General features: G+C 38.0%; 1 protein-coding gene across 3 annotated transcripts in view; it reads right to left on the bottom strand.

Moving 5' to 3' along the window:
- The window catches only part of SYCP2 (synaptonemal complex protein 2), a 46,450-nt gene that overhangs the window by 7,251 nt on the left and 16,708 nt on the right, over positions 1 to 22,491 (bottom strand). For 2 of the 3 annotated variants that reach the window (XM_083507324.1, XM_083507325.1), the window contains exons 17-37: positions 21,916 to 22,074; positions 21,721 to 21,817; positions 18,158 to 18,333; positions 16,859 to 16,934; positions 16,608 to 16,665; positions 15,247 to 15,380; positions 14,793 to 15,154; positions 13,083 to 13,207; positions 12,847 to 12,883; positions 12,459 to 12,532; positions 12,319 to 12,376; positions 10,265 to 10,320; positions 9,611 to 9,662; positions 8,745 to 8,910; positions 8,191 to 8,255; positions 7,447 to 7,626; positions 6,450 to 6,651; positions 4,479 to 4,702; positions 2,415 to 2,576; positions 1,677 to 1,767; positions 1,110 to 1,253 (exon numbers count right to left, since the gene is read on the bottom strand). In XM_083507324.1, coding sequence (XP_083363450.1) covers positions 1,110 to 1,253; positions 1,677 to 1,767; positions 2,415 to 2,576; positions 4,479 to 4,702; positions 6,450 to 6,651; positions 7,447 to 7,626; positions 8,191 to 8,255; positions 8,745 to 8,910; positions 9,611 to 9,662; positions 10,265 to 10,320; positions 12,319 to 12,376; positions 12,459 to 12,532; positions 12,847 to 12,883; positions 13,083 to 13,207; positions 14,793 to 15,154; positions 15,247 to 15,380; positions 16,608 to 16,665; positions 16,859 to 16,934; positions 18,158 to 18,333; positions 21,721 to 21,817; positions 21,916 to 22,074 — 2,698 coding nt within the window. The remainder of the gene's footprint in view (positions 1 to 1,109; positions 1,254 to 1,676; positions 1,768 to 2,414; positions 2,577 to 4,478; positions 4,703 to 6,449; positions 6,652 to 7,446; positions 7,627 to 8,190; positions 8,256 to 8,744; positions 8,911 to 9,610; positions 9,663 to 10,264; positions 10,321 to 12,318; positions 12,377 to 12,458; positions 12,533 to 12,846; positions 12,884 to 13,082; positions 13,208 to 14,792; positions 15,155 to 15,246; positions 15,381 to 16,607; positions 16,666 to 16,858; positions 16,935 to 18,157; positions 18,334 to 21,720; positions 21,818 to 21,915; positions 22,075 to 22,491) is intronic. The other variant, XM_083507326.1, reaches the window with a different exon arrangement.

Here is a 22,491-nt window from a genome sequence, read left to right as displayed (position 1 = left end):
ACACATAGCAGCAAGTTTTCCCCCTTATATTCATACAGAAAAACAATCATATGAAAGGCATCCAATAGAGCCCATTTAGAAGTTCAAGGAAGTAGAGAGAATAAAGCTAATACTGTTATGCTCTTCAACAAAATTTGCTGGGAAATTCAAATGATCAATTTGTATTTGCAGAAGATGTTGTTCCGCCTTTCATCATAAGGTGGCACTGTATATCAGAAGCATTTGACAAAGACTTGGATAGAGAATTGGACTTTCTAATTCTAAAGTATTCCTCTTGCAAGAAGAGGAGTGTGTGTTTGATGAAACTGACTTTTGCAACAATTCTTTAATCTTGTAGTAAACCATTCTTAGGTTTTCATTTTGAATTGTAACCATTCACTATGTATTACGATAACCACAGCAGTGAGTTACAGATAGGTAGCCGTGTTGGTCTGCCATAGTCAAAATAAAAAAATTCCTTCCAGTAGCACCTTAAAGACCAACTAAGTTAGTTCTTGGTATGAGCTTTCGTGTGCATGCACACTTCTTCAGATATCTGAAGAACTTAGTTGGTCTTTAAGGTGCTACTGGAAGGAATTTTTTTATTTTGACCACAGAAGTGACTGTAATCTATGTATTTCACATGATGCTATGATGTAAAAATATATATTAAGAAAACATGCACGCACTGCAACAGCGATGGTCAGAGCAAGATAGAGTTACAAGCACCTATATAGTTTCTGACACTCCCTGTCAAATAAGGAGGAGACACTTAATTCACAGTAAGTTTCTTCCCTATTAACAGAGACTTCCAGTTGAGCTTCCATAACTACTTTACGAATACCCAAGGGCCTTAGAACTTCCAGTGTCCCCCCCCCTTTTATTTCAACTGAATAAAACTGCTTTAGAAACTCTGCCCAGTTTCAGAAGCCATATAGCTGGGTGTGTGGGAGAAATATATGTTCAGAGCCTCCTTGAGCTAAAAACTAGTTGAGTGGTTCTTCAGATCCCAACCTTTATTATTTTACTTAAATGCCTTTTAATATTACAGATGAAATGACTGAGATGGGAAAGTTGAGATGTGTGTACATTTTACACCATTTCAAAGAGCAACTTCAGCTCCAGCTGACCTTTACAAGTGCTATTATCTGCTTTAAATAACTTTCTAGGGAGCAGCTTTCTTTTTCTTCCCTCTCTTTTAACTCCTTCTTCATCAGAATCACTTTCAGTATCCTCCTGGTACAATCGTTTGAAATTAGTATGTATTGTAGGTCCTAAGACAATATTTAAACAAATGTTATAAACCACAGCAATAAAGTACAGCATTATACAGTTGTGCTCAATTCAATACCTAAACAGCATGTAAGGGTGTGCATATCACAAGACACAGAAGTGCTACATAATTTATTTCTGCAGCTCCTTGGAGCTCAAAAAGTTCATCATATTTAGTATGCCATGAGAAAGGGGGCATTTAGCAGTATTCTGACAAGAAAGAAAGTGCCCTCGGGAATAATGTAATGATTTGCAATCATCCACTTAGAAACTTAGCGAGCCCCAATTTTCAAACAATATGCAGCTACTAGTTTTCTCAGACCATGTAAAATAGACGGCAAGAAATTAAATACTTTCCGTTGTCTATATAGCAAACTGCAGATCTGCTGTTTATCTTTTTTTTTCAGAAAGCAAAATTTACAAACCAGATTTATGTGTGTTAGTAGGAAGTTCCGCATCCCATAGTTCTTCCTCACTTTTGCTAGGCGTGGATAATTGAGATGGAGATACAGAACCCTAAAAATAGTTGCATAACGTTAACCAAATGTTAAACCAATTTGTAAGATTACCTTAGATTAAGCTAACATGTGAATATTTAACAGTCAACATAAATGAAAAATTGCCAAAAATACAGTTGTTCTAATACTTTAAAATTAATTTTCAACAGTTACACTAATGTGCTTTAGAAACATATGGCATAATCCAGCTACAGTTAAGCACTTTTAAATCTCTCAATGAAACTAAAAAATGTTGGCTGGATTGTGTCCTGTGGAGCCCTGCTCAGATCCCCTTGTATTCAATAGGGCTTACTCCCTAGCAATTGTGTTTTGAATTATCAGTCCAAATGTAGCTTTAAAAAGTATGGTATGTATTAATAAATGTTTGCTGGGCTTATAAATTTCAAAGGCAAATAGCAAACAGTTTGTGGCTTTCACAAAAACAGGGGGAAATGTAGTATAGTATTCAGAATTTGCACTGGCCTATTCCTTTTGACTGTTTCCACAACAAAATGCTCAATGTGAAACAATGAAGGAATGTATTTTCAAAAAACAATAACTACAAGAATAAAAGAACAGTAACTACAAGAACAATAACTATATTAACAACAGCAAAAGAGAACTATTTCCCCACCAAACGCAACAATTGCATTGGATATGACATACCTCTTTTCCATTTTTCACAAGGTTTTCAGAAAGATCTTTCAGTTCTATATCAGATGATCTGTTTAAAGAGTAATTTTGTATGCTAGTTCCATATTTGTCTGCTACATCTGCTTTTTGGACACTGGTGCTTTTTCTTTTTGTAGTGGAGGTACTAAGGTTCAGCTACAAAGGGAAATGGTTTTTGGTAAATACACATGCAGATTTTTCCAGTGTGTAAGATCACTAAAGGTTGCAACCTTAAGAAAACTGTTAACAGAGAAGCTTGGTTCAGTCAGAATTTTGCACATGCCTTGGAACTACATTTTGAATGGCTCTGAGCAATGACTGCAGTACTATTTGAAGTAACATTGGTTTAAGCGGACTTTATCTCATAGTGTCAGCTGTGAATAGAAAGGATAGTACAGAACCTTTGTCGTATCTTATGCAAGCATACACATATTCAGACCTGGGGCCTTCCTCCAGTAAGTATATTCCAACAATAACTAGATTACCGTACATCTAAATTTGCATTTCCTGGGAAAGTGCCACCTCCCTTCATCATGAGAGACACCTCAATAACCTGATGCTGTTTTTGAATTGTCCAGAGACCTCTTGAGACCTTCCTGTCACTCTGCAGTGGGAAAGTTGTATGATATGTCTGGTAATGACTCAGTACTTGGAAATAATTAACACTCAATATCGCTTCTGTCTAGAACTGTCTTTAAGCCTGACAGGAAGCTTCTTTCCTGTAAATGCGTATCTTGCTGATCCCCAAACTGTTCAGCCTTTTGCCCAGAATACTGCTCTACTCTGCTCTGTTTCAAACCTGCTCCAATGGATGCTGGTAGGAGACTCCTTCAACCTTGGCTAGATTTCTTATCCTTGCCTTCCTGCTCCTCAACCAAATGTGCTATTTTATTTGGAATTAGTCAGGCCCCTTGTGGGAAGCTCAAGCCAATTATTCCAAAAGGAAAGCTTTTTCTAATTCTGGAATTGTATCAGGCGGGTTCTTATCAGTCTTCCCATCCTAACTTAAGCAGGTTAAGAGCCTTCTAAGAGAGCACAGGAACTTTACTTTGCAAGCTTAATGTAACTGTAAATACCCCAAGACAAATCAAATGATTTGATGCCAGGAACCCTGGACTCAGTTGTGACCATGTCACTGCAGGTCAAGGCGAAATTCAAGAAACGATGTCTCCTTAACTCTTCCTTCCCTGGGATGTAATTATTAAGGTTACAGGACATGTAATATGGGTTTGGGTAGTCTGTGCAACTTGTAACAACTGTCTTGCTGCTTTACATGTCTGTACTGGTACTTCAAGCAGCAAAGCCATTTTACTTATCACTTGCTACTTGTAGCTACATCTTTGTTTTCTTGATAATTCCCCTAATTAAGAAAGACTGTGTTGGCATTTCTAAATTGATAGTAGCATAGTGCAATAACCACTGTGGTGTGCGACTGTCTCCAGATATAAATAACTCAAAGTTGTGCCTCCATTAACATGTGGTAGATGAGGGTCCACATGTATGCGTGAACAGACTTATGAGCAAATTCAGTAGTAGGCAGGGGGTAAGCCCACTGAACTCAATGCGGCTTACCTGACCAAATATGCTTACGACTATGCTGCAAGTATATATGGAAAATCAGATTAATCAAATAAAAAAATGAAAACACTATAGGAAAAAAATCACTCCCTTCCTTATATACATATACACAATATACATATATTGTGACCACTAGAAGGAGAAATGAGATTATAGGCTTTTCTATACTGTATGTTACATCATTTGTATTTTAGCAAAGGCAAAGTAAAGACAGCTGTAGTAACCTGCTTTGTCTAATTACTAGGGTATTTTTTGCTGTGAACCACCTTGAAATCTATGAATGAAGGACAAAATACAAATATAATGAATAGGAAGAATAAGAAGCTTGTAATCCTACGCACATGACATTGGGAGTTAGCACCACTGAAGTCAATGGGAGTTACTTCCTAGCAAACATGCATAGGTATGGCCTCTACATATCAAACTAATAGTTTTTAATATAATATCTGAATTAAGGTAATTCTTTTTAAAAATATTTACCGAAGGAACTGGACTTAAAACAGGTGACAAGTCTTCAGATTCAAACATCTGTGTTTGATCCTTTTCAGGAAGCTGCATTAACTTATCCATTTTCACTAGAGCAGACACATTTTTGATATTGCTCAAGGATTCCTCCTTTTCAGGTGTGTGAAGCAAGGATGACAAAGATGACCTTCTCTCTGAAATATGATCAGGAGATTCCTCCCTTGTTCCCTTCTGCCAGCCTAAACAAATAATAAAGGCATAATTCAACATATTGGTTTGTTCATACACAGCATTTGACCACTGAACAGGCTGTGAACTCTCCTCCCCAAGCTCAACCCCTGTTCCAAATGTCAACTGCATATTCATTTTACATTCTACTACAAACTCATGAGGGAAGGGAAGCTATGGCATGGTGAATATATGAAGCTATCTAACATGCAAAGCAACCACTCCATTCCTCTAGTCTAGCCCATTTTATCTTCTAGCAGGCAGCAACTCTCCTGAGGCTCAGTCAGGGATCTTTCCCAGTCCTCTTTTGAACTGGAGATTTCTGCGATCTCAAGCATGTAAAACATGTTCTTTCATTGTACAGAAACACAGCAAGCAATCTTATAACACTGAATACCATTAGTCCATCTGGTTCATGTTAAACCATATTTTAAAATAAAACACTTTCTAATGCAAACAAGCAGCATGATAGTGTGTGATGTTCAGTAAGTATCTGATTTGCTTCTCTCCCATCCCTGCCTTTGCCATGCTGGGAGGAAACAAACTAGAGCACTGGGTTACTGCTGCATGTGAACCACTCTTGTGATTTGTTTCTTTCCAAACAAGCCACAAGTGGAATCAATTACTGCTTGTGGCATGTTTAGGTGCAACAAACAATGAGTGATGGCTTACTCATAATGCTAAGCCAGTACTTTGGATACTTCCTTCCAGTGCGACAGAAGCAGGGGAAGACAAAAGTGGACACTGCTGAGCAGTGTGCACCAACACTCTGCTTCTGCATCTAAGGCAAGCCACTGACTGGTAGTGACTGTCTAGGGTTTAAGACAGATGTCTTTTCCAACACTACCTAAAGATGACTAGGACTGAACCCTGATTCTTTTTTAATGCAAAGCATGTGCTCTGTCAATGAGCTATGTTCATTTGCCATGTAACTATCACCCCTCTCCAGTGATAACACATTGCATTCCTTGACACAGAATTCTTTTCTTGCAGTTTTCTAATTGTTTTCTTCCAGAGATTTTACTCACCAGACATTACACTTTTCATCAGAAAAGCACAATGACTTACCTAGACTGTCAGTAACAGAGTAAGTGAATTCGTTATCTCTGTTGCTCTCTTAATTTATCAGATCTAACATCTAAGTCTGGCAATTCAGAGGTAGCAGGAAAGAAACAGTAAAGAAAGTACACTACTATAAAAATCTAGAATTACTTGAGTCTAACAGATACCCAGTAGCTTTTGGAGGGTAGCCTGTGTTGCGTAGGTACCAGTAAAATATCATTTCCCCTTCAGCATAAATTGTAGGTTTTCAGCAGCTCTCAATTATTCTTAGAAAGTCTGCCCCCACCCCCAGCCTACAGAAATTGGTTGTTTTCTCTGAAGTGGTAGGCAGGACTGCATCTAGAAGAGGAACATCAAGCCATGTTCTCCAAATTAAGGCATCTGACAAGAGCTATTAATAGGTGTCTATCCAGTGAATAGTTTCCTGATGGTGCCCCAGCTGCAGAATCAGAGTGTTAAGAGATGTATGGCAACAAAAATCACAAAAAATCTTGCTGGGTTTCACTGTTACAGTTTAATTTTAGTTATCCCAAAACTGTTAAATATTGCGTGTTATAAACCACTGTTAGGCTTTTTTTGTATTTTATGATTATATAATTTTATAATGTTTTAATGCTTTGTTGTACTAGTATGCATGTATTTAAGTTTCAGTATTACACACAATAACAAATATACAAGTAAAAATATAAAACTTACCTCTCAGTGTCTCAAAAGAAGGTAGGCTCTCAGATGAAGACAGTGGTGATAACTCCATTTGTTGTTTCGGCACATTATCTTTTGATTTAGTGGACTTTTTTACTTGCTGTACCTGTTTTATTTTGGTCACCTCACTGGAAGCAACACACTGTTGTACCTTTGGTTGATCAACAGCTTTGTTTTTCATACTTTTGTGTTCCGGCTGAAAATACAAAAACAAACAAACAAACCAAAACTGACACATTTCACTAGATACTAAGCACACTGGAGATTTTATGCTGGAAAGAAAATTAATAATTAAAATATTAATTCAAAAATATTGGGCCAGATTCATTTAATGAGCCTCATCAGTGGAAGCCCTGCAAAAAGACTTCCACTTGTACAATGGGCTTTTCCATCCTTCCCCCAAAAAACTGATTTGGCAGGGGTGTGTGTCAAAAGAAACCTCAAGAACAGCACACAGGGCAAGAAGAAGGGGGGAGTCATTCTATCTGGCAAACTGAAAGGCTTGCACTGATGGAAAACACATCACGGAGTGACAAGGAATTCCACTCAGTGTTTTACCATTAGACAAAGTAGGAATCTAAGAGTGTAACTGTATTTCTATCATGCTATGTTTGCCCTAGTATTTTTCCGGTAGCATTTCAATTTCTCCTTCTTTAACCTGGTACTGTACTAATATTCACACATTTCTCTGCCTTTTCTGTTTCCCTTCTCCTGGAACTACAATCTATCATGGGCATTTATTTGGTGCTTAAAACGATGATAAATTTGTACAATTACAAATTCAGAGTGCTAGGGAGAAATGGGATCCTTACCCTCTGCTAAAAAAAAAATGTTTTCTATTTTTATATTATTACAGCTTAATTGTTTAAGATCAGTTAAGGGCATTTCAACATATTTACAATTATTTTTATTTTACTAGGGAGTCTTTAAAATGCAAACTCTAACAGAATCTAAAATAATTAATAATGCTGCACAATAAATTACAACTTACACGTTCTTTTGAAATGTCTTTCTTAGTTAAGTGTACTGATTCCTCTTCATTTTCAGTTGATGAATCTGAGAGTTCTTTATAGCGCTTTTTAGCTAGTGCTGCTTTTCTGGGTTGTCTTGATCTGGTTGGTGCTGCTTTCCCCACAGTATCATTATCACATTGATTGGTAGAAACTGGTACCTTTATTTATTCCAACAATGTACAAACATGTTAGTGATGATTTATTCATTATCTGGCCAATGAGCACATTCAGAATTTTGAGGAAGTGACATGGGGGCCAACCACAAAATGTGAGGTCTGTGGAGGGCATGGAATAACACAAAATGGCTCCCATATCTAAAACAGTCTTTGGCATGTCGCTAGTAGCAGGAAAGTATAACAGAAGTAACGGGAAAAGGGCAGGAAAGGCTAAGGTAAACACAAGCAAAGAAAACTAAATCCTTGCTTCTACCCCTTTTTAATGGAGGAGAAAACAGGCAAATCAATGCGTGGAATTCATTGAACAGGAAAGACTGGCAAATCTTGAGTAAAGATAACAGGCCAGAATAGGAGTTCAAAGAAATTATAGGTCTGCTTCAAGCAAGGCAGAAAAAATGAAATGAAAAATGGCCAAACAGCTCCTCCTTATATAGCACAGCAAACTGAATCGACTTTGCCTATGCGATCAAATTATTTATATGTCTTATCATATGGATACTCAGTATTAATGCTTCTAAGATATACAGTTTGAAAGTTTTATCATACCTTATCATTTATGATTTTCTTCTGTTGAGGTATTTCCCCCATGCTTGGTGATACAGAATTTATATCTAAAACAAAACAAAACAAAACCTTACAACATCAAGTGCAAAAGAACTTCATTTAGGCCAATTATGTTCTGCTTCACTACTCGGAACAAATTTTAAAATCTTTGATTCATATGTCATTAAACATGCCCTAGATGCCCTCAATGTAGGTACATATAGTCATTTAAAATGTGAAATCAGAGTGCCATTAATGAACAGGAACTCTAACCTGTCATTCCTGATCTATAAAGTTTGTTCCAGTGGAGTATATTGGAAAGTAAGCGATATACTATTTTCATATTTTACCCAATCAAGAAACAGCAAAATATCACTAGTTTCCCCCACTAAATCTGTCAGGGACAAATATAATATCCAATTCTAGAAATTCATCTGACATGTTTTAAGTATACTACACTGAAAGTCTACAAGACAGCAAAATAAGAAGACATTTACTATCATAGAACGAAGTGAAATCGTTACAGCTATAAACTTTGTAATATATAGATTGCGTACTTGTATCCAGCGTTTTAGACTTCTGTTTTCTGGGTCTGCTATAGTCAACCAGCTGCAGTTTAGGTTTTCTATTCGATTCTCTTAGCCAGCTAATATCTGTCCTGTCATCTCTATATTCTGTATCTGTGTCACTGAAAAGGTGCTTCTTGTTTTTATTAGTTCTGTTCTATAAAATAAGAAAACACTGATAAACCATTTACTGACATTAAATTTGCAGGAGCCTTTCCAGCTAAATTACTTATGACTGAGTCCTTAAACAAGTCAAACACTGAAGACAACCAAAACCAATGAAACTAGTTTGCCATGACTGATTTAAGCCCAGTGGTTGTCAAAATAGCCAATTATGGTCCAGGGTAAAATTATTTCCCAACTGTCAACCAGTAGCTAAACCTGGGTCCATAGCACTCTCATCATAACTTAACACAGCTTAGCTAACACCATATTATAACAGAAAAGGTGGGTAGGGCTGAGAAGGTCGGAAATACAGTGGCTCCCCCCTTGGCAAATTCTCATTTCTTTTATGGCAGACCAGAGGGATGAAATTCCCTCTCAGGTCTGCCCAAGTTAATTCTACCCCTTCTCTCCTAGTAGTTTTTTGATTGGCTAACAGAAGAACAGAGTGGCTGCTTTGCTCCATGCTAGGCAGTCATTCATTGCCACTGCAGCCCCCTCCTCCTCCACTTCCAGCACACAGAAAGGCTCCCCATGCAAGAAATCTGGATTTGTGAGTATATTAATCTATGGATTACATTCATGATTTGCAGATGGCTTTTTGCACCCCTTATATAATATATTTACTGAACAAACTGTTTTAAATATTGGGGACTTTTAATTCTTCTTCTTTTGTATTCCTGGTCTTTAAATACCTTCTTATCTTGCTTCTTTTGGATTATAATTTCCTCTTTATTTCCATGGTTCCTGAAACAAATATAAAGTAAATCATGTAAAAATTATAGGTACTCTATTTGGATTAATTTGTTTTTTGACTACTTGAATGTCTGGAAAATCTTATCAAGATACAACAGGTGCCCACTATCTACACTTCTGGAAACAACTGAATATGTTTTTGTTCCAACAAGCTTTCTCAGGTGGATAAATGGGTCTTTGCTACAAGTGTCTGTTTTAGTTTTGTTTCAGATTTATGGGCTTTTTATATTTTTACCTATATTTTTGCTGTTTTATCATACGTTGTCTTGAGATGGTTGTGTAAAATACAGTCATACCTCTAGCTGCGTTAGGTTCATGTTGTAGATTTTTGGGTTGTGAATGTGGCAAACCCAGAAGTGTATACTGCCGGATTTCGCCACACACGCCTGAGAGCATGAGCGCTCTATTGCGTCACATGCAGAAGCGGGGCTCTACTTATGGATTTTTCGGGGTGTGAACGGCACCCTGGAACGGATCGCATCCGTAAGAAGAGGTACCACTGTAGTAATCAAATCAAAATATATGTACTTATACTTTTATAATCATAAGGTGGGTTAAAAGGAATTTGGGTCTAATGATCCAAATATGCTTACTTTTTCTTTGGAACATCAGTACTAGCTTCCAGTTTGGTAAGATGAAATTCTTGGATCTAAAATGTAAATACCAAAACACATAAATCAAACAGAAATAAATCAAATTTCATTGCAACTTTTTTTTTCTTGTTCATCTATTTTTGTTGGTTATATCACCCAAGCAATCAAGTATTTTTATTTCCTTTTTGTAATGAAATTTACAAAAACAGACTGTATCCTTCTGCAAAAGACTATAGAGACTTAGTAAAAATTACTGAAACAGCATAGGAAATACCACAATTGTTTTTCCATATCCTCCATTAATCCAGTCTATTTTGTATATAGCTGTAGCAATGCATAGGGTTAGATACTGATAAGCCCCTTCTAAATAAACACTGTTTACATGCTTCCAAATCTCATTATGAAACTCTGAAGTATCAAATATCCCTATTAAAATGTTAGAGGCATGGAAAATATAATCAGCTCCTTTCAATTTCATATATCCTTATAATATTATGGGTATCTGAGGGAATCACGTTTTCCATACAAATCATGCTGCCCTTTGAATAAAGCATGAGATGAGCTGCTTCGTGAAGCCTGCATTCCACCCATTATAACTGCCCTATACATAGATTTCATTTGCCATTATTGCTTTACTGCTGGAGTTACTCTGCCAGAGGAGAGCCTTGCAACATTCATGTTGTTTTAGGTGGCAATAGGAACACATCGTTTTCTCTGGGCTTCTAGTGACTCTCATTTGGAAGCAGTGAGCAGGTGGATAGACAATGACAGGCTATGGTGTTTGGACTATCAATTTTAATGCAATCCTTTTATTTCAGTGAGTGATTTTATGTTATTCCGTCTATGTTTATCTTTGTGTGCAATATCTCTTCCACAGTTACCTACGATGCAGATGGGAATCTGAATGCAGAGCTAGCAGGATAAACTCTTTGATGTATTTGATGCACCTAAATCTGAGTGCCCTGCTTGTTGATTAGTTGTCTGTGGCTTGAACTGGATTAATGTATTATCGTTAATGTTTTTAAAAAATCATTATCACCAAAGGAGCATGCTGAATAAAATGTTTTTTAAAAAATATGCCAAACGGTATATCATTTATACTATGTAAAGAAAATGAAAGTGGGCCAAGAATATGTTAAAATGGTGTTATAATTATTTATTTACCTAAGCAATCATTCATTTACATTAAGTGCAGTTTGTTCCCTCTAAATTTCTCCCAGTTTGGGGGTATGCCTGGAGCTGGAGACAGAAAATTTCAAAGGCACATGGTGGCAAAAAATATAATAATGTAGTGCACAATTCAAAACTGTGCTGTTGCAGGGGATACAATTAGGAGGTACCCTTCTGTCAACGGTGGGGCTTTGCCACTATGGGGGCCTCACTGTTCCTGTTGTAAGCATGGGTGTCTTGGGAAACTGTTGCTGCTGGCAGTATTTAGTGGAGGGCTGCAAAACAGGGTGTTACAGAGGCAGCGCAGGGCCAGCTATGAATCCAGCGTGAAGATATAGCATAAGGTTAAGGATGTTGCATTGAATCTGTCACTCTGCGTTCCCACCATTAGGACTGCTCTTCCCACTATAACGGTACTCCCAAATTGACTGCCTTATGTGGGCTGCTATACCCTACCTAATGTAGAGCTGTCCCTAATGTGACTGTGCAGGTGATCATCTGTTTATAATTAAAGGTAAAGGTAACAGGGGCCCCTGACCATTAGGTCCAGTCGTGGATGACTCTGGGGTTGTGGCGCTCGTTTTGCTTTACTGGCTGAGGGAGCCGGCATACAGCTTCCGGGTCATGTGACCAGAATGACTAAGCCACTTCTGGTGAACCAGAGCAGGGCACGGAAACACCGTTTACCTTCATGCAAGAGCAGTACCTATTCAGCTACTTGCACTTTGACGTGCTTTCGAACTGCTAGGTTGGCAGGAGCGGGGACCAAGCAACAGGAGCTCACCCCGTTGCGGGGATTCGAACCGCCGACCTTCTGATCGACAAGCCCTAGGCTCTGTGGTTTATAATTAGTAACACATTATTTGCTACAATACTAATCTTACTCCAAGTTTTACTGTAGGTTCATCAGATCCACTCAGATTAAAGTTGTAGACATCGTCCCTATCAAAAGAGATAAAACTCTGTTCAGTATACTCTTCATAATCTAAATTATTGTACTTGAATGAGATGGCGCTTTACTTACATAAGGTGCCCAGTAGTTACGTTTAGCAAAGTAGTAGTTTTTAAACTTCTAGAACTTCTGCTCTGACTTTTTTTCTAGGCATAAAAGAAGAGTTAGCAAAAGAACTGTATAGTGGCATTAATACTCCTCCTCAACTCATGCAGTCTTTTACTTCAACAAGACTTATTTAATTATATGAATATTTAAAAGTTGCTTTTTGGCCTCATAAGGTGCCCCCAAATAGGTTCAAAAACTTAAAGATGAAATATCACTGAGGATATCAGTAATTATTAATAAGTGGTTGAGTCAAACATTAAATTTACTTTATGAATGTATTTTTATTCTTACATATTGAAACAATTGTAGAACAAAATTTTAATATACCTCTTTGTATAGAAAAACAACATACCTTGCAAACACTGAAACCTGATTTATTTAAAGATGTGCTGTAAAAATAAGTAAAAATAATATAATAAATCTATTTCATACCAGAAAATTCATTAGTAAAAAACATTTGCTTTAATGCCATGTTTTAGGGGAATTAGGTAATATAGAAATTAAAGCAAGATCAGTAAAATGTTGTAATTCTAAATAAATTACTAGCCTGCAAGTAACTACTATAAAAAGAAAATATGTATAGTATACCTCCTGTTAGCAAAGAACTGGCACAATTTTCTTGTACTGTTTGCACCATCCATTCCTTTGTATCGGTTGCTGATTTTACTTAGTAACATTTCTGTAGTTTCCATCATTTCTTTTTGTTTTGCTTTCTGTAAGATTTTGAAAATAATTTGTTAAATTTACCAGAAAATCTGATTAGTAGACTAGTACAGCTTCTACAGCACCGTTCGGAAAGTCAAAGGTTTCTGTATACTAGTAGGAAAATGAAGAACATTCATACAAAATGCAGGAAATCTCTGCTCCACTAAAACCATTTACAGTTATATTAACAGCAGTAAGGAGATAATTTTCCTTAAAACTGAGCAAAAATGGTTTGGGAGTTATTTACTGGAGTTTATCAACTGGATGAACAAGAAAGCTTTTGAATGGATTCTTTCCAAAACTTTAAAAAAAAAAAAAAATCCAGCAAACAAGCAAGCTTTCTCCCCCATTCACATTAGTTCTCTCTAGAATTACAGGGTATGTCTCTTCCTACGTTTTATTTTGTAGATCAGGGCTGGAATCAGAGTCAAGGATAGTGGAACTGTAGCCCAACAATATCTGGAGGGCACCATGTTCACTATCCCTTTTGCAGACACTCTCCATTAAGTGACAATAATTTTAAACACGGGTTTAGGTACCAGGGCACTTGTAAATGCAGTCAACTTTAATGATAACGTTTATGAAGCACTTACCAATTTTAAAGAAAAATATATTTTGAAAGTGATGTTTAGCAGTTCACAACCTCTTTGAAATAATATTTTAACCTAAATAGATTTTATGATATCTGTATGCAATGCTTTGGTTGAACACAGAGGAGTGGTGGGAGAAACTAGCTGGGGAACCCAGTCCAGGGTGGCAGTTGGACAACTATGACACAGGGAGAAGAATGGGAAGAAGAGGTGTCAAAAGTTGAAGGGTAACAGGGCTCAGTGAGTTGGGAGCTGTGGCAGACAGACGTCATGAATCAAAGGCAGAAGCTGAAGCAGACAAGTGGGAAGAGGGAGGTTCAGAGGCAGAGATGAGAGTAATGGGTATCTCCACCCCTCTGCTGCAATAAACTCCTTCCCCCTGGAACAAGAAGAGTTATGAAACAGGAAAAGCAAAGGCATCTGAAGGCAGCCCTGTTCATGGAAGTTTTAAATGGGTGACATTTTACTGTGTCTTTAATATTTTGTTGAGAACCGCCCAGAGTGGCTGGTGCAACCCAGTCAGATGGGCAGCATATAAATATAATAATAATTATTATTATTATTATTATTATTATTATTATTATTATTATTATTATTATCATCATCATCATCACCACCATCATCATTTTTTCAAGGCAGGCTGCACAGAGGTACAGTCTCTGATTGCTTGCAAGAAGCCCTGGAGGAGACACAGATGGCTGTAGGCAGGCAGAACTTTTAGTCTCTGCAGCTGATTTCATGGAGTAGGACCTACAGGGCATGACCTGGTGTGCTCATTAGGCCTGAAACACAGACAAGTTTGTGAAGATCGTGTAGCTTTGGAACTGTGTGATTTACTGACCGGCTTGGTGCGTGACACTGTACCAATTTGAAATCTTAACAAACTGGCAGGTTTACTTGATGTAGTGATTATATACAATTTATTAAAAAATATGAAATGTCATGACTATGATTTCCAGATAGAAAAGTAATTCTGACGCTGCTTTGCCTTCTCTCATTTTACCTGATCTGTTTTCTTGTCAGTTCCTTTTCCAAAAGAAACATCAAAGCTAGCGTCGTCATTGGTTTCCATAACGAATTCTGAGTGTCTTGAACTCATTGTTGCTTTAAGTGATATTTCATGTTTACCAGGAGCAAGCTTTATGCTGTTATCTTTTGATATGCTCTCATCCAAATGTTTAAAACTGTTCCGTGACTCTGTGCTCTTTATATTGCCAGTTTTTTCTGGTATTTTACTGATTTCATTGTATTGCTGCTCCACGATTTTTCCATAGCTGTGACGTTTGTTTTTCAGCCCTGGAGAAGGCATTTCAAATACTGACGTGAACATGCTTGGCTTGACAGCTTTACTACATGAATTAGGACCTAATATACACACATACACAAAATGAAGTTAAAAATGAGATTTTAAGAAAAACCTGATTTAACACTTTTAATAAATGAAGTAAAAGTTTAACCTTGATAGTCTGTATTTCCCAGTGCACTACTATTCTGCTTGTTACAATGTGATATTATCTGCTCAGGTACCCAACACTTCTGTTTTTCCCGAGTTCTAGCTTCTGCAACAGAATTTTCCAGAATGCCAGGTAACCTAAATAAAGAAAATGGGGAGAAAATCCTACTTTTATCACTACTGTATGTGGTTGTCCCTCCCTGCTTAGTAGGAGGCTTTGTGAATCATAGGTCTGTGAAGTTTTGGGCTCTATTGCAATGAAAAATGCTCCAGAAAAACACTTCTCTTTTTTCCTTTGGACCTAAGGCCTATAGACTACTGTAAACCAATTGCTCAGAAACAGCAGAGCTAACCTGATTGTCTGTATAAGGCAGCTTAAAAAACTTTAAGGTTCCTCGCCTCCAGGAAACACATAAAATCTGTTATGAGTGGCCTGCCATCTTCCTGAAGAAATGCAAAAGCCACTGGTGTCTGCTCTGCTCCCCTGCAAAAAATGTGGCGGCTTTGAAAGAGTAAGCCTGACTTGCTCAGCAATCAGCCATGCCTTCTCCCAAAGCAGTGCTCTTAGACACAAAGTCATCTACTGCTTGCCTGGCTATTAAAAGCCTGGCTATGATGGGAAAGTAGAAAACACAGAGACTATGCCAATTAGTTTACTCTCAGAAGGACAGTTATCTACACAAAAAATTCCACCCTTGAGTGACAAACCTGTAAAGATGGAAACAAACACAAACAGGGAGTGACCAATGAAAACAAAAAGACAGAAGTATAAGGAGGAAACATAGGTAAAAGAAAATATAAAAGTAAGGGGGGGGGGAGGAGTTCAATTTTTTTCCTTTACAGAGAAAATACTTAGCAAAGAGCAGTTCTCCAAGCAAGTTACTGCTGGGGTGGTGAAAGGAGAATAGAGTTAGAAGGTGGGTTGGCAATGCATGCCCATAGAGGGTGGGGGCAGCAGGGCAACCACCAAAACTGTAAGCTAGCTTTAGAACTTAACCAAATTATATTTGCATGGGCAAATAACTGGCCTGTGTGACTGTGCAGGAGCTACAAAAAAGAACTCTTGCACTAACTTAATGCTAACTCTTTTAAGAGTAATTTTTTTAACCTAGTGAGCAAGGCGTAAGGAAGGCCAAAAGAAAATATGATAAAAAGTGACAGCCAATGTTTCCAAGCCATAGGCTGGAAGGGATTTTGGACCCCACCCCACTAACATCCATGTTTTTGTTTGAGAGAGAAGATAACTGATGATAGGCTTATCTAAAGACCTCCTGACATGAAATCAGAGCCATCCACCAGAGTATTCTGCTATCAGTACTAGTTAACATTTAGATATACTGTTTATAATTTATTTCCATTACTTACAATGATTTGTCACTTCTTTCTACCAGCTGAGAATCAGGAACAATATCCATCAATTCATCTAAGTGAAATATAGACATAAAATTAGAATTAAAATTTTCATCTTGTTAAAGATTTTGCATCCAATTTTTATTCCTTTTTAGAACATTTTTAACCCACTCTTCAGCTGCAAGTGCTACATACAATCAACTGAAATGAGACAAATATGAAAATAATTTAAAAGCAAAACTAGTGAAACGTGTCAAGCAACTTGCCTGCTTTTTGTTTTTCACTGGTGTTTAAAACTTCTTCCTCATAAGGCATGTTTTCAACATTTTGAATTGGAGCTTGCTGTAAAAAATTATTGATGTAATTAGCATGCTTTTATTTTCATCTCAGTTTCTCAAATATTGTTCAAACTGTTTCACAGGTTCAAGCACAAAATACATAAACTCTCAAAGATCAATATCACATAATAAACATTTTTTTAAAACTTACAGTACAATGCATGCAGTACATGCTTGCTCAAGGGAAATCCTATTGAGTTCAATGGGATTTATTTGCAGGTAAGTGTGAATGGCCTGGACTACCATATTTTTCGCCCTATAGGACGCACTTTTCCCCCTCCAAAAATGAAGGGGAAATGTGTGTGCGTCCTATGGGGCGAATGCAGGCTTTCGATGAAGCATGGAGAGCGAGAGGGGTCGGTGCGCACCGACCCCTCTCGCTCTCCAGGCTTCAGGAAGCTATCTGCAAGCCGTGGGAGAGCTGCCTGCACCCCGAAGCCTGGGGGCGCGCTGAGCTCAGCGTCCCCCAGGCTTCGGGCTTCCCGCAGCTCTCCGCAAGCCGTGGAGAGCTGCCTGTTCTGGGAGCTGGGGTCAGGGGAAGCTTGGGTTTCCCCCGCCCCAGCCCCACACCTGGGGGGGGGAAATAATTTTTTTTCTTTATTTCCCCCCAAAAAAACTAGGTGCGCCCTATGGGCCGGTGCGCCCTATGGGCCAAAAAATACGGTAATTAAAAGGAAATTGATATGTTAGGTAACGAAAAAATCAACAGCAGACAGACAAAAAACATCTTCCTCCAACATCCTCCTTCACTTTGGGGCTTTGGAGTAGAACTGATAAAGTCCAAGCTCAATGAAGGTTGGCTGGATTGACATGCACATACAGAGAGTGCTATAAAAATTAGCCTTTTGTGTTTGCATTTGTCTGGAATTTAATGATGATCATTTTTGCAATACAGTTAAGCAGTCCAAAGTCCACTCAGTCTTGATTTATTTCATGAATTTTAACTACAAATTATGCTTCTGAAAGGGAGCAAACAGTGTACACAAGGATTCAGTAAGAGCAAAAATAATGGCTTTGAGATTTCTACCTGGCTAAACTCAAAATGTAGGCCAGCTGTCCCATAGTGATGTCATAAATCCTTGGCCAATGTGTTCTCCAGTATCACAAATCTGGTCCCAGCCAGCCCACATAAGGATGGGCAGCTCTTTGCCAGCTTCAACCAGTACTATTGTGTGGTTTTGAAGCTTCCATGTGAGTCTACCTTAAGTTATGCAAACATATAACTACCTTTTTTGCAGCAGAATTATCCTTTCTTACAGACTTGGTAACCGAAGATAGAGGTGCATAATCATCTTCTTGATTGAAATTCACTGCTCTTTCCTCAGTTATTGAGAAAATATCAGTTCTTCCCATAGAGCTCGTCATTCGAAGAGGTGCTTTAACCCTGCTTTTCAGTGGAGTTGCTGGAAACAAATCCACATTTGAGTTATTTTAATGAAGTTTGCATGTTCTGTGTTGTTTGTGCCAAAACTGCAGCAAATGGGCTTACTACAACTTGGATATTGAACAGAGCAGAACTATTCGTCTCTCAGTTTTAATCTTTAATCTGGAACTCATTACATGCCATGGGAGATCTCACACTATACCTCTTCTTGCTTCAATTACTTGTGGGAACCACAAACACCTTGGAGTCTCAAATTCAATTTAAAAATAGAAAAAATGTTTATTTACAGAATCAATATGGAGATCAGCATGTAAAATGACATATGTGAAGTACCAAATGCAATGTTTAGAGAAGATTAAATTGTTTCATTCAAATAAAGACATTAACACAGGCTACCCAGATCCTGCTGGCCGAACCAAAAAGTTATACTTTAGAATAGGATTAGAGACAGATATAGGCAGAGAGCAGGAATGTTGCTGCGAACATTTCTTTTAGTGGACATGAAGGATGCGTTCAGAAAACTAAGAGTTAGTCATCATCTAGGTCAGGTAGTGGGCACATGTTCAGGTTTTGGACATATCACTCAGCTCCGGAGTCTCTGCCCCTGGTTCTGACCGTGTCTGAGCTGAAGTCAGAGTCCCAGAGCATAGTCATGGAACAGTAGGACTGCCACATTCTAAACTTTTAAGAGCCAGGTGTAACTGAGCTTGGGGGGGGGGGAGATTGGCATTTAAGATGACAGTCACTTTCCTTAAGTCAGCAACTTGGGAAACATCAAAGATCACATTGGAAAGATTTGCCAATACACTTTGAAACTTAACCTTACAATAAAAGTGCTTTAAAAAATAAATCATATTTCAAATATAAGCCTACTACAGGCACAAAACAATACTGATGTCCACTTTCATATTATGCTGATCTCTTAGCTTCAAGTACATTTCATAAAAAGCTATTGTGAATATCAGAATTTGGCAAATCTGCAGCTGATCAATCCAGCTATTAGGACTACAATCCAGCTATTAGGACTACTGTCTTTAAGGAAAATCTGTCTCCCACTGTAAGAAATGTAACATTAAAAGGTGAGAGGAATATTGATGAACTTGCTTGGTTTTCTAGATTGGAATATGTATGGGGGTCAACTCTAGTGTTGAGAGACAGTGTGATGTAAGAAAGAGACAGAGAGGAAGATCTGGATTCTAAAACCAGGTGGAGGAACCACAGTGTAGAGGTCAAGCACATTCTTTGCATGCAAAAGGTCCCATGTTCTACTCAATCCAACACATTTCCAGTTAAAGGGGTCAGGTAGAGGTGATGAGAAAAACTTCTGTCTGGAAACATGGCTATTGCCAGTCAAAGTTGACAATGCTGGGCTAGATGGACAAACCTGATATAATCCAGTTGCCTATGCTCCTAACCCACCTCTTAGCCAAGAAGCTCACCTTGCACCACTCACAAAATCTTGTATCTCTCATAGAGGTGTTTTTTGAGGGCTGGACAGAGGGCTGGGGACAGAGGGCATCTCTTTAAAGGGAGGACAGGTGTAAAGATTTATTACAGTTAAAAGTCAACATATAGATTTAACCATTTATTGACTTTAAAAGCTTAAGACTCTGCTACTGTAATTTGATAGTGCCTTTGAAGAGTACTCAGTATCTATAACTGCAATTTGCCTTATGACAGAATGGGCCATCAAAAGCATAGATGACTATAACTTTCTGCCAACAATGCAAAATGATTTTGACTATTAAGTTATAAATCACTGGCTTCCTAGTTGAGGCAACTTTGCACAAAATGAGGCAATTTTCAATTACTTCTGCAACAATTAAGATCAAAGCATCGCCTGATTTCAAACCACCATGAATCAATATCAAACAGAAAAGGCACACATTACTGTTCTCTGGCTTCTCCATAATTATAGACTCCCCTCCCCAGAGTTTTGCCAGAGCCTAGCCTGTGTCCTACATAAATGAATAAGAAAATGCTTGTGGAAACCATTAGCAGGCTCAATAAAGGAGGCCCGTTATTTGAGGTAAATAGAAAGCAACTACTGGCTGATAAAATTGAAATAAAAAGATGCTTCATTGCAACTTAATGCTGGAAAGTGCTGAATACAACATTAACATTTGAGATTTAGGAGGAAGGAACTATACATTCTATTAACATCAAAGGTCATCACATATGCACAATCATCCTTCTTTGATATATTTCACATGAAGGGAGGCATTAAAGAAAGTTAAAAGATTAAAATCTTTAAGGGTGCAATGATTTATGTTGCTTCTGGTGTTGCTGTTTTATGCCTTATTTTGGGTTTGAATCTCCCCCCCTTCAAACAACTACAGTAGCAGGAAGATATCCTCACTCAGTTTGCTTTTCCTACTCACTCCATAAGGCAAAGCTGTTCAAACAAGGCAACAAGTATGGCTTCTGTGGAGAGCACTTTTCTCGAGTGTTTCCTGGGAGAGCAGTAGCTTCTGCAACTTGAGGAGTGGAAGAAGGCAGAAAAACAGAGAGAGCTGGAAGGAATGGACTCTTTCACCAAGACAGGAGAAAAAACTGAGGAGATTCACTACATCTCCCACAATTCTGCTCTCCTGCCTTCCTCATAGCTTGTAATCATTACCCAACCCAGTTAACGCTTCCTTAACCCACGGAAATGACTTCTTTTGCGGTTTGTGGTGGCTGAGGAAGCCAGGAGCTTCTTGGCATGATTCTAAAAAGCTGTTACGGCTGCTTTGGGTCCTAAAATTGTGGGGGATGCCCTTTATAGACTGTAGCAGAGAGCATGAGATCAAATCTAGTAAAGGCACCAGGGGTCAGGTCTGAGAGGCTATTCCCAATGAGGCCTGACTTGGTCCCCAAGTGTTGTTCTAAGACCTGCACACACCCAGTGGCAAAACTCCAGATGGAGAAGTATTGTCCTAAAAAATTGTGCTTTTGAGCAACATGAAAGGCTTGAACCCCTGCCTGTAGGACTGGGAGTAGTGGGGCCACTGTGGCCTGAGTCACCAGGGTTCAAGAAGTAAGGGCAGTGTCATCTTGTCATCTTATGATGGGTGTTGAGGGCTTATTTTGATCTATGTGAATTCATGTCCATTGTTGCAGGCAGAGCCCTGATTAGGGTATTTCAGCCATTTTTGTACAGTTTGGGGTTTTCTGAGTTGTATTTTTCCCTTGCCTCCTAGGTTAAGCATATATTTGTCTGCCAACACAGCAGAGTTGTATCTCCCTCACACCTAGCATAACTGGAGTACTGGATTGCTCTGCCCAAAATCTTATTAAGGGTATTTTATTCCCCTGTCCCAGATGTTGATCATAATTGTTGATGTGTTATAAAAACAAGGCATTTTTCATAGCAGATGGCAAATACAACAGTAAATTACACCTTACAACATTGCATCTAACTTACAAGTATTAACCGCTGGTAATGGACTTGGCATAGACAACCTGGCAGCAGACAGCACCACCATTGATGCCTCAGACACTTTCCTTTTACCTGGATTAATCTTGAAATAAAACAGAAAAGCATAATTTAAAATAATGCCAATCTAACCATGCAATGTAATATGCATCATTTTCTTTTGCATTTTATTATACAAATTACCTTGGATTTAACCGTTTGCAAGTCCCCCTTATTAAGTTTCTGATTCAAATTTTTCTGTGTCTGAAGATACTGATGTGGTGGGGAATGAGTTTCTTTATCTTCCAGTGGTTTACAGGAGTTTTCTTCCAAAGGAGATACTTGACTTTCTGGTACAATAACCTGTTTATTTTAAAAAATAAAAAATAAAATCCCAGTTCAATACTAATCAATTTATTAAAAATATTTCAGATAAAGTTAATGGATAAAAGAATAGAAGGGAAGGCTTTGATTTTGGGTGCTTTTCAGTTTAGAAAAAAGGCAAGTAATGGGGAGCATGATTGAGGCGTGTAAAATTATGCATGACATTGGAAGTAGGATTTGAACCCTCACATGCAGATTCTGAATAAAATAGTAGCCCCAAAAGTATTTTGTTTAAAATGCACACATGCAAACATCCAGCTGTTCTGCTGGGATTTAATGTGAATGGATGAAGTCACTTTTAGGCTTTTGAATAACAAGGTTTTCATGAGAAAGACTTGAACAGATAAAGAAATGATAAAATATACACCATCTCAGACAATAATGCACACCTTCAAT

This window comes from Podarcis liolepis, assembly GCF_965112155.1.
Source record: "Podarcis liolepis genome assembly, chromosome: 6".
NCBI lineage: Eukaryota > Metazoa > Chordata > Lepidosauria > Squamata > Lacertidae > Podarcis > Podarcis liolepis.
Note: the sequence above shows the minus strand (reverse complement) of the source record. Positions and strands in the feature narration are given on the sequence as shown.